At 40.7% G+C, this 11,196-nt stretch overlaps 1 protein-coding gene across 1 annotated transcript; it reads right to left on the bottom strand.

Annotated features, from left to right (window-relative positions):
* Window positions 1-2,398: 2,398 nt before the first annotated feature.
* ponzr1 (plac8 onzin related protein 1) lies at window positions 2,399-10,841 on the bottom strand. Its single transcript, XM_047607624.1, has 4 exons — window positions 10,709-10,841; window positions 9,469-9,579; window positions 3,979-4,124; window positions 2,399-2,756 (listed from the first exon to the last, which is right to left on the bottom strand). Exons 2-4 carry the CDS (start codon window positions 9,575-9,577, stop codon window positions 2,616-2,618), a joined length of 396 nt encoding a protein of 131 aa, XP_047463580.1. The 5' UTR covers window positions 9,578-9,579; window positions 10,709-10,841; the 3' UTR covers window positions 2,399-2,615.
* Between the last annotated feature and the right edge of the window lie 355 nt (window positions 10,842-11,196).

The raw sequence follows: 11,196 nt of genomic DNA, 5'->3' as shown, positions 1-11,196 counted from the left end.
TCTTTACTAAATAAATATGTTGTGAATATATTTACATCGTTAGTTGTGATAATTGTCAGGCATCACAATCTGTGTATGTAGTTTACACTGACAGATTAACCTATGCAGCTGTCACTGTGGAGCATGATTGAACTTGAATTGTAAATGACCCTGGTAAAGTATAAAACCGTTGGCACTGCAAAGTATGGAACAGAATCAGAATCGCAACATGTCAGATCTGGTATAGTTAGGCTCAATTTTCCTGGCAAATTAAAATTAACATTTTCATGTGAATGTTTCAGAGCAAGTATTTCATCATGAGTGTGTTTCTCTAAAATGAATGAAGTGGATCTAAAACAAACAGTAGTTTCGAGAATGGACTCAAAGCGAAAATGAATTTTTAAGGATGCCCTACGCAAGTTCCTTTGTGATTCATTGTGTGTTGTTGTCCGTTTCAACCCTCGTATTTGCCAAATACTGGAACTACTTTGTTCCCATATCAGTTCCCCTTAATACTGACTGTTAATATGGGAGCGCATGTGTAGGGAACCATAGTAGTACTACCGGTTAACAACAAGAGAACTTAAAACAAGTAATGACAGTGAATCCCAAAAAAACATGTTTCGCACTTATTAAAACATTAACTTTGCCCCTCAAAGCCATTTTGGTGGGCCAGATCCATTTAAATAATTGTGGAGAACAATTCCAGTGACCACATGTTTTAAAAAACAAATGAATATCACTGTGTGACTAGCAGTGGGACATAACATATTCTCTCTTTTCATTCAGCAGGACCAAAAATCTACAGAGGCTGAGTTGGGGACATCAATGGGCATTTACATCAATCAGGTGGAAGTTGCCGATCCTGGAAATGAGATGTATGCAGATGTTGTTGTAAAACCTTTGAAATGTGTCACCCTTGGATGTGCGATGCTTTTCAGACTATTTTATGCACTGAACTTAAGCTTTATGTTTTTTGTTTATTTTTGTGTGTATTTTTGCACAATGCAACGAGGGCGTTATTTTTGACACGTGGATGAGCGTTGGTTCTGTGTGTCATGGTTCTGTCTGTTATTTGGTGCCATGTTTTGTGTTTCCTGTTTTATTTTGTCAAGTTTCTTAGTTTACAGTTTCTCATGTCTCCTTGTGTTTTTGTCTTGTATCGTGTTTTCTATTGTTGTATTTTGTTAAGTTCTGGATTTCCTGTCTTGTGCTTCGTTGGGTGTCCCTTGATTGTTAGTTGGGCTCACCTGCTGTGATTGCCCTAATGTCTGTGTGTATATAGCCCTGACTTCGCCTTTGTTCTGTTGTGTCGTTGATGTTTTTTTCCTGTTGAGTGTGTGATGTTATTTCCCGGTGTGTTCCTTGTGTCCCCATGATCCTGTGATTTTTGCCTTGTTTTTTTTTTTTGTGTGTGTGTTTTGGATTTACCTGCTCTCTGCAGCACCTACTTTGCCCTTTGTTTTCATTAAATACCCCCTTTTTCTTGGATTACATGCCTGCCTCACCGTTTGTCCTGCATTTCGGTCCTACCTTTAAACCTTCCCACTCTGACACCGTGTCTAATCCAAAAGGTGTTGAATAAAGGCAACTGGACTTGTAGAATTTCTAAGACGTTTCGCCACACATCTGAGTAGCTTCTTCTGTTCTGAGAGGCTGCTGGGAAGTTGAGGTTTCATTTGCGTAATGGCTGAGACATAATGGCTGAGTCATTACTGCAATTAGTGGCACCAGTTTCTGGTCAAGCGGGTTTCTGATGGTTTTAACCCTTTCTTGATTTTAGATTACAAGTTACTTTATGAGTTACATTCAGTATGCTTTTCCTCTCAGGGAGGCGAACCTGAGACCCTTCAGAAGCTGCATGTCTAACCACTACTCCAGTGGCAGTAGTTGCTGGTAAAAGTGACCTCTCTCCTCCCTCCATTGTTGCCTTTGTGTCACTGCGTGGTAGTACATGTGAGTTGTTCTACATTGTGACCTTGTGCCATAACTTGTCACATGTTTTCAGCCCAATAAATGAAATGCTGGTCTGTACCATACTATAGTATTACTGTCTTATATTTTTACTGTATATACTACTGTAGGTGCAGGCCAAATGGAAAAATATATATATATATTGTTTTAAATATTCAAATGCATTGGGTTTATTATTTCAAGTACATACATTTTATCTATTACATTAGTTTTAGTGCAGAAACCTTTTTTTGATCATTTCAAATACATTGGAGTGAATGCTTTACAGCAACACAAACAGCACTGCTGTACGGGGTACACCCACTACTGAGACGCAATAGTCAGTAAAACTTAAACAATCCAAGATACCGCTTTCAGTATTGAACTAAAGGAGTTCTATATCAGAGGATTTTTTTTTTTAAAGCAGATTCAACATCAGATGAAGAACAAGACCACACTCATCTCCTTGACTGAAATGGAATGGATTTTATTGGAAATAAATGTCAGAAAACTAGCATGAATAGCCCAACTAAATACCTGTACAGAAAATTCTGTGGCCAAATATCTTGTCTTTCATCTTACAACAATACAACAACAACATTTTTTTGGTTTGTTTTTTGAAGTGGGTTATTATACCATACGTGACTTTGAAAAGAACAGTGGGGATCAACACTGGTTGCACGCTAACCACTCATAACCTGAGTGGTGACCACAGAGGTGGTGGCGTTCGCGTATCTTCCCCTGACCTTCAGCTCCCGATTCATCTGGCACCAGACGCACGTGTAACACCAGAGTAGTTTGCAGCAGTCGTCACAGAACGAGCCCTATGTGGGAGAGAGATGACAAATAAATGCACATCCAACATTTCCATTGGCCTCAGCTGTACTGTCTAGCTAGAGCGATTTAGCAAACGTTAGCAGGCTAAGACACCAAGCTAAAATGTGAGCACGTTCATATTATGTCTTTGTTTGCAGGGCTGCACAAGTAGAAGAAAACCTACTTTAAGAGGAAACAAGGTTGGTGGAAACAGAAATGAAATACTACAGCTGTAACTCTAAAAAAAAAACTGTCGGCTGGTTTTTTGGTTTGAGGTTTTAACACTTTCAGCAGCAGTTGCAGGTGCAGATGCTCCACGGCAATGGTCTGTTGACAAGACTAGAGAGGAAGCATGTTGTGAGCAGCCGTGGGCCACTCCTTAGAGTTTACAATTATCTTGATTCTTATCCTCTAGAGTGACTGTCTAGCCTGGTCTCGTGGCTCAGAGAGGTTAGTTCACTTATTCTGTTGAATCATCGTTCATGTATCACCTGCAGTTTTACACTTTCATCTATAAAAACACATGAAAACCTGTATTGCTGTATTTTGTGCCAAAGGTGCATTGAATTTGTCAAAGCATCGTACGGGCACCTGCTTGTTTACTTTTGCAGTATTTCCCTTTAATGCAACACTGGAAATCTAATAATAGAGCCTTTAAACAGAACGAATACAAACACAAGGGTTCAGCCGTGTTTAAAAACTGACTCTTGCATAACCTTTGATGCAGACCAAATGCCGGCCATAGGCAATCACATTCTGCTAATAATGGGAATACTAACTCTTTAAATTTGGAGTCGTCATCGGGTGGTACAGAAACATTGAGGTCATGAAACCACGTATACAAATGAATGTTTGCTTTGGAAACAAAGCTGGAATTGATGTGGGCACTGGCGCCTTTTATAAATGCGGGTCTGTCTCTATGTGTTTTACATGAGACAGGCAAATAAATCCATCAAACAAACGAGGAAATGTTGCTTTCCAGAGCTGCACCCCCAGTCTGTGAATGGCTTAAGGGAAGTGCAACTGTTGTTCCTGGTGAAATTCCCAATTTGCAAAGACAGTGACCGTAGCAAAAGTATTTAGGACAAAACCCAACAGTCCAACTTATCACAGCATTAGCGTTGATATTTAACCCACATGTTCAACACTGACGGGGAAATCTGTGCTGTTCTACTATTATAATACTACTATATTACGCTATACACCCCTCCCTCTTAAACCCAGTCTTACAGGGATGTTGTGGCGCTCTCTAATGGAGGAGCGGAGCAGGCAGGACACCACGCAGCAGAAGTCCAGCAGCGGCATGCAGCAGCACCAGCCGTTCATCTGGGCGGTCTGACACTGCATGCACGGGAAGCACCACATTCCACAGCAACCTTCAGGGCGAAAGAAGAAAATACAAACTCAGAGATGTAACAGTGTCGAATGACAGCGTGAGATCAGTTTAACCTTTTGGAAAAAGGGTCATTTGTAGAGGGAATTATCAGCCAAAGCAGTTTAAGCCCATTGCTTCACTGTCCAAACTAAAATGTTTATTTCCCTGCTTGTCTTCTTTCCAGCTGCAGCGTGCAGCTGTTTCCAGCCAAAAATATAATTAAAAAAAAAAAAAGAAACGAAAAGCTGAAAGTAGAAACAGAAGACGGATCTAAACGAGGCAGCGCCTCTCCAGATGATGAAATGTGTCTCTAAAGGAATGACAATACAGTTAAACTATTCGCAAACAGCCACATTAAAAACGGGAGAAGACAGTGTAGTTTAATCTTTTTTAAATATTTGAATGAAGTTTTCTTTAAACATTTCCCGGCAAATTGCAATGTCATCCGGTTTGCGTGGCTCTGATTCCAAAAACAACATTCCTGCTTAACTGTTTACACAGCACAGTAACATTTTCATGCACAGAAAGCAGGATTTTAACAGAGCTTTCTGCAGCGACAGACTTCCCTCCCCTTTTTCCTTCGACCGTTTCCTGGACAAGGGTTGAAGGACATTCGCGTACAGTAAAAACTGGCTAATATCCAATTCATTCACAAGGTTTTAAAATCTGCACCTCTCGGGTTCATTCTCCGAACACTAATGACCTCGTTTGTTTGTGCACAATGCACCGAGCTGATCACAATCAGGATAAGAGAGTGAGACAGCATGTGTTGTGGACCGAGGTACAAAACCAGAACCACCGCCTACAGCGAGGACTAAGCTAAGTTAGCTTGTAGCTTAACGCATGATGTGGGGACTCAGGAATAGTGGAGAATGTCACGATTTGTCTGTCAAACTTTCTTATAGTTTATCAGTAAAGGAAACTGAAGTTTAAAATCTTGCCTGACGTTGCAAAAACGCTGACATGTGTTGTTGACATGACACGTACAGCAGCAGAGCAACATGTGTTTCCGTTGTGTACGAATGCTGCCACTTATTTATGAACGTTTGGTCTGTTTCCCTCCATATTGGCTGCAGTAGCTCTGCTCCGCTACCAATATGAATATGGATATATTGTTGTTGTTTTGTTTTTACATGAGTAATATTAATGTGTGCGTGTCCTGGTCAGATGATAGTAGTAATAATAATAATAAATTTGCTTTTCCATTATTCACAGAGTGGACATGCAGCAAGGAAACCCAGTGACATCCTCAAGTCCATTGTGCTCTTTTTTATTTGTTTTTTAAATTGGTTAGTTGATTTCAGGGCGTGTATAAGTATTTTTTGAACATTTTGACAATCCCGTGATAATAATTAATAATTCTAAATGTCTCTGCTGCTGTAAACGATGAGAATTTCTCCATTGCAGGATGAATAAAGGTATATATCTTATCTTACCTTAATGATAACATGATCATTTTGGTCACAGTAATTATGCGTGCATATAAAAAGGACCAAGAACATGAAGGTGTCCCTGAACTGTTGGGCAAGTTACGTTTACTGCGTCCCCAATTAAAAGTCCACGTTTCCAGGTGCCATTAACAGCCTCTTATGTGGAAATTTTAGATTAAGGTCCAAGTTCCAAGCACATGAGTTTACTTTGAAGACATGTTCACCAGACCCGTTGAGACTACCACGATCTCTCTTCTTAATAGGTGCGTTTACATGCACGTGAAAAAAAACAAATTAGTCCCTTAATCGGACTGTAACAGGAGAACTTAAGTGCATGTAAACACGTTACTCCGATTAAAATCAAAGTTCTCATTATCCGATTAAGACACCCAGATAATGCGATTGGAATTCGATTTTCTCCGGCATGTATACGGTTACCACAGACAAAAACATCCAAGAAATGTGGGTAAAATGGGCCAATACTTATTTCTAAAAGCTTGCCTTACGTGGTAAACTGTTCTCTACCATCGAATACAATGATATGTATGCAGGACTAGTAGAAATTAAGATAATTTATTTTAATAATAACTAATAATAATACATACACATGTATATATAATTTCATTACTTTTCGTTTCCCAAATATATTAGTATGTGTGAATGGGTGAATAAGAGGCATTCATTTACTTAAAGCACTTTGTAGAAAGGCGCTTTATGAAGTTCAGTCCACTGCCTTTTATTAGTTCACGGGGCAGATTTGCCACATCCAATATGGCGGACGCGTTGACGTATCGCAGCAACGGATCGACCCGCTCACTGTGGCGTCTACGTTTCTATGTCTGTGGCGGTTTCCGCCTAGTATCGCCCAGCCCTACTTCAGAGACACGCTCAGAGAGCCACATCCGGTACCTACACTGGCGATGAGCCAATCAGAAACTGGAAAAGTTGTCTTCCACTTCAACCAAAGTTTTTCACACATGCCACTATACTCGCACACATCGCATGCCATCCTCTCATACATTCACTATCAAGCTGTTCCATCCATAATAGCGTGCCAGAGGGTTTGACAGTAAGTGTGAGAGCAAATATGAATTATATCCTAAACGGCCTCTCGTAGTCTGCAGCACGAACAACTCTCGTTTATTATGTGACGTAACGGGTCAACTGGAAAACGGGCCGCATCACTACAGTATTATCCCGCTGAAAACACACACATCGCTACCTAGTGTGGAGGACGAGGACATGTTTCTGTCAGTTATTCGATTTTCTTGCTCTGCCACAGTGCGTGGGTTCTTTCTGGGTACTTCAGCTTCCTCCCGCCCTCCAAACACACGACTCCAATGAGCTCATTAGGCTCATTGTTGATTCTAAACCCCCCCCCCCCAGAACCATTGAGGTATTATTTACTGTTTGGACTCACACAACCAACAGGACCACTGAAGTGACGCAACAGTCAGTGAAGACACTTGGTTCTGTTTGTCTTATACAACCATGTCACGCATGAAACTCAAAGTGAGTTCAATCAGGAGACACAATATTTATCTTTGTCCATTCCCAAGTATTTCTCTCTCACTCCCCTCCCTTCCTGCTTCCCTTATCAGCTGACCTAAAAAATAGCAGTTTCTGTTTCTGTTCAATCAAGTCAGCGCTCTAAATGTGATCTCTCTGTTGCTGCTATCATTTTACTTGAAGTGCTTCAACCCTCCAGTCTTCCCATCCAGGGCCCAGGTCAAGGCCACCAGAGTCCACTTGTCATCCTATCCAGAGCTCCACCCATCACCACCTCCTGTGTCTCAACCGTAGCCTGTATATAAATATGGACAATGCACTTCCTCGCTCTTTTCCCAGGAGTCTGATCAGCACGGTCTGGAGCCATGATGTCGACGGCCTGACCACACCAGACTCACTTGTGTCTTCGTTTAACACTTCGCTCCGCTCTACCTCCACCAGTTACAAGGAAATGTTGGATTATACGCTTGACTTAGTTATTTATTTATTTCTTTTTACGACTCTTACATCACCACTTTATGGAGCGATTGGCTGGGCGCCATTATGTAGCGTACTGTTTCTATAGCATCAGATAACAAACAAAAACCAAACTTATCTAGACAACTGCATTGAGGCCGCTGACACACTGCGGCTACTTGTGTCGCCTTACTGGCAGTGACTGCTACTCTTTCCGCAGTTAACAGAGATCATCAGGCTTATCTTTATTCATCGAGATGTTATTATCGAGATGTTCGTCAAGATATGACATGGAGAAGGCCACCTCTGGTTGGCTGCATCATGATGATGTGGTTTTTCTGGCTAACACCTTTATAGTGGACTGTAAAGTAGTCTGGAACAGTTGCTACAAATGACTGTACCCTGAACACTGAATATATTTATCACATATTTTGAGATGTCCATGTTTGTGGGTACAGTGTTGAAAACAACAATTTGACTTCCAACGACTTCTGATTCAATTATTTTTAACCAATTATACTGAACCAACAAAATACGTTGAGTAAGTAAAATTGCAATTCCCTCTAGAATCATTTGATAACATCAATAAAACTTTGATATAAAACCAGAACTACCTCAGGATAAAAACAAGATGGAAGGCTTGAAAACATGAAGTGGACGGCCCAGTCTCTTGACTTTAACCCCGTGGAGCTGGTTTGTGACGAACTACACAGAAGAGTGAAAGGAACCTGACAAGTGCCGCACAGTTCTAGCGACAAAATTGGGAAGAAATCTCAGAAAAATATCTGATTTCCATTTTAAAGAGAAAGAACGTCACAAACGTGTTGACATGTTAAATCAGCCGAAGATTTAGAATATATTTTGGGTTACATATTGATTCCACCATTGTTTATTTTCTTTTTAACTTCGTTCATTTGGTCTATGCTTTCATTTCACAGTAAAATAAGACATTAACTGCATACACTTCAATAAAAAAAGAAAGAGCAGTAGTGTATCTTCTCCCCATGGAGCCACGTTCTAACCATTTTTGAAAAGAAAGGAAGGTGGGGCTACTCACTGGGGAATCCTTTTTGACCCTAACCCTAATTCTATTTAGTTTGTTTTTTGGGGGGCTATTGTCTTAAACTTTTGATCAGCTATTGAACAGTCCATTTGAGTTTCAATACGACCTAATATATGCTCTACTATTTGTTTTTTCTCTCTTGCCCCAGTTTCATCTTTTTGAAATTTGCAATGCAAATTCTTCCCCAGGTTGTTATTCGGGAGTCTTTACACAACACAGGTAAGTAAGTCACACAGAAACACAGAAAGTCAGTATGTGACTGATTATATAGACGACTGAACCAAAGACGATTTGGAGCAAATGAAACAGAAAGGAGACAAAGTGCGCAACCCGACTGTTAGAGAGGTGTCATGGTGCAGTGCACAAGCCAGGAAGTGTCATGGTGCGCCAAGTCTTAATGCATAAGAATAAATTCAAGCTTGACCAACTTTGTCCCCATGCTGCTTGCCATGAGGTCTGCCAGTTGTGGAGAAATTGACGGAAGTGCGAATTCAATTGATTGCTTTGGGATTCCAAAGTAATAACAGTTCATTACAAGTTCAATTAAAGTTGGTTTCCATTACTGTCAATGACTCTAAAGTCACTGTAAACTTAATTATCGTGTAGATATGACAGCTTATGATGTCATATCGGTGTCACGGTGCACCCACTCCCTGATGGATCGCTCTGTACTTTGCTGTCATCATCCTCTTGAATAGCTATGTAATAGCAAAAGATTTTTGTTCTCACAGGAGTACTTTCTCTAACAACAACAGAAGCAATGTTCCTGCGGTAGCGCCTTCAGTTTCAATCACTTCTACCACTAACACTTCTTCATCTATCACAAACAAACAAACAAAAAAAAGCCTGTGGTGATAAAAAGATCATTGACTCTTTGTAGGACTTACAGGTTCCCATGTCGGAGCAGCAATCGCACATGTCGGAGCTCCATGTCGATGGACCTTGTTGGGTGGTGGTCATTGTCACCACCTGGGTGGGCTGATGTTGGACGGCCATGGCTGGAGGACATGAAGCAGAGACAGAGACAGTGTGAGCGGTCAGTCCTTCAGCGCCCAGAGCTATAAAGCCAAGACCACGGTGTCCGTCTGCTTCGGAGCAGTGCTGTCCACAGTGTGGCCAATGTAGGACACAGATCAGGGTGGTTTCCCATACGTGCTATTACAAAGCCCACAATGACTTTGTGTTGTTCACAAAGCTATAAGTAGCTATACCCTCCTTTCGTCAGTATTGGACTGACATGAAAACAATAACCCACCCTCAGCACGCACTATGCCTCACTGGAGTTGTACCATGGAGGTCTGCAGGGAGTAGAAGTAGAGCTTCATGACTTGCTCTGATCCTTAATAACAGTTTTGTAGATGCACAGGTTTCAGTTGTGTTATATAGGACATACACATGATACATTATCCGCTGATATTAAGTTTCACAGAGGATTTTCTTCATGTTCCCTGGGGGTGTCCTCATCCAATTGTTCAGCTAATGGACAAAGCCTAAATTGTGTTTTGCAAAATAACATTAAATGCATTTAGTCATGGTGACTGTTGACTTACATCCTGTGTGGATGTTCAGTCTAACCACATCTCAGGTCTCACTGGCTCTAACAGGACACCAGCAGCAATACATAAAACAATACTACACTCGACTCATCATTGGTTTTCTAGAAGCACTATCTGCATTTTAATTTAGTTATAGGTAATTTTAAAAATCATTTAGAGTTACAGTACATTTTTAGAGTTTATAGATTCAGCAGCCCATGCTCCACATGTTAGCTAGCTGGAAGCTAACTAGTGAAAATTGAAAAAGAAAAAAAATCCACGAGGGCGCCATACCTGAAGTAGTGAGTAATTTTGGCACATGTTCGTTTTCTCTCTTTTTTTAATTATTATTTCATACACATCCCCACGACTCTCTGTTTAAACTTCCAACAACCACATTTCTGATATATACACAAGTTACATACATTAACGTTTAATTAGTTAGCTGATAAACTCACAGCATCTAACCCACAGAGTCCAATTAAATATGTTAATGCAGCTCGAAAGGAAATCACACCTCACCAAAGCTTACAACTCCCTTCTTTTCTTTTCTTTTTTTTTTGGGAAGTAGGGCTAAAATATGTCCTCTTACCTGATCTATCCGAGTTCGTTATCTCAGACGGAGACAGAAACGCGTCTGGTCAGATCTGCTAGAAGCAGCAAATGCAGGGGCTGCTCATCACAGTTTCGAAATTAACGTTACACCGAAGCCACACCCTCTTTTTCTACTCTCACTCTCACTCTCAGTGAGTAAGTGAGTTATACCCACATAATAATATATGCAAAGCGCGTTGTGCCTTTGAATTTCACATTTGCACGAGGAAACACAAAATGCAAAAAAAAATAATTAGAATAAAAATAAAAAATACCCACAAGTGACATTACTGTGAGAGAGATCTATATTGGATATATGCTGTAGTGTACGTACACATGAGGTGAACATTCACACAAACAACAACCTTCATCTCTTTTTTGCATATACATAACCACTTAAACAAATGTGCAGCTGGGACCACAGCAGAGAAGGAAATGAACGCTGCTCTGGTGACCCCGTGAGGCTGTGCGGATCATTACACGCGG

This window comes from Mugil cephalus, chromosome 1, assembly GCF_022458985.1.
Source record: "Mugil cephalus isolate CIBA_MC_2020 chromosome 1, CIBA_Mcephalus_1.1, whole genome shotgun sequence".
Lineage (NCBI taxonomy): Eukaryota > Metazoa > Chordata > Actinopteri > Mugiliformes > Mugilidae > Mugil > Mugil cephalus.
The sequence above is the reverse complement of the archived record's forward strand: the minus strand, read 5'-3'. Positions and strand labels throughout refer to the sequence as shown.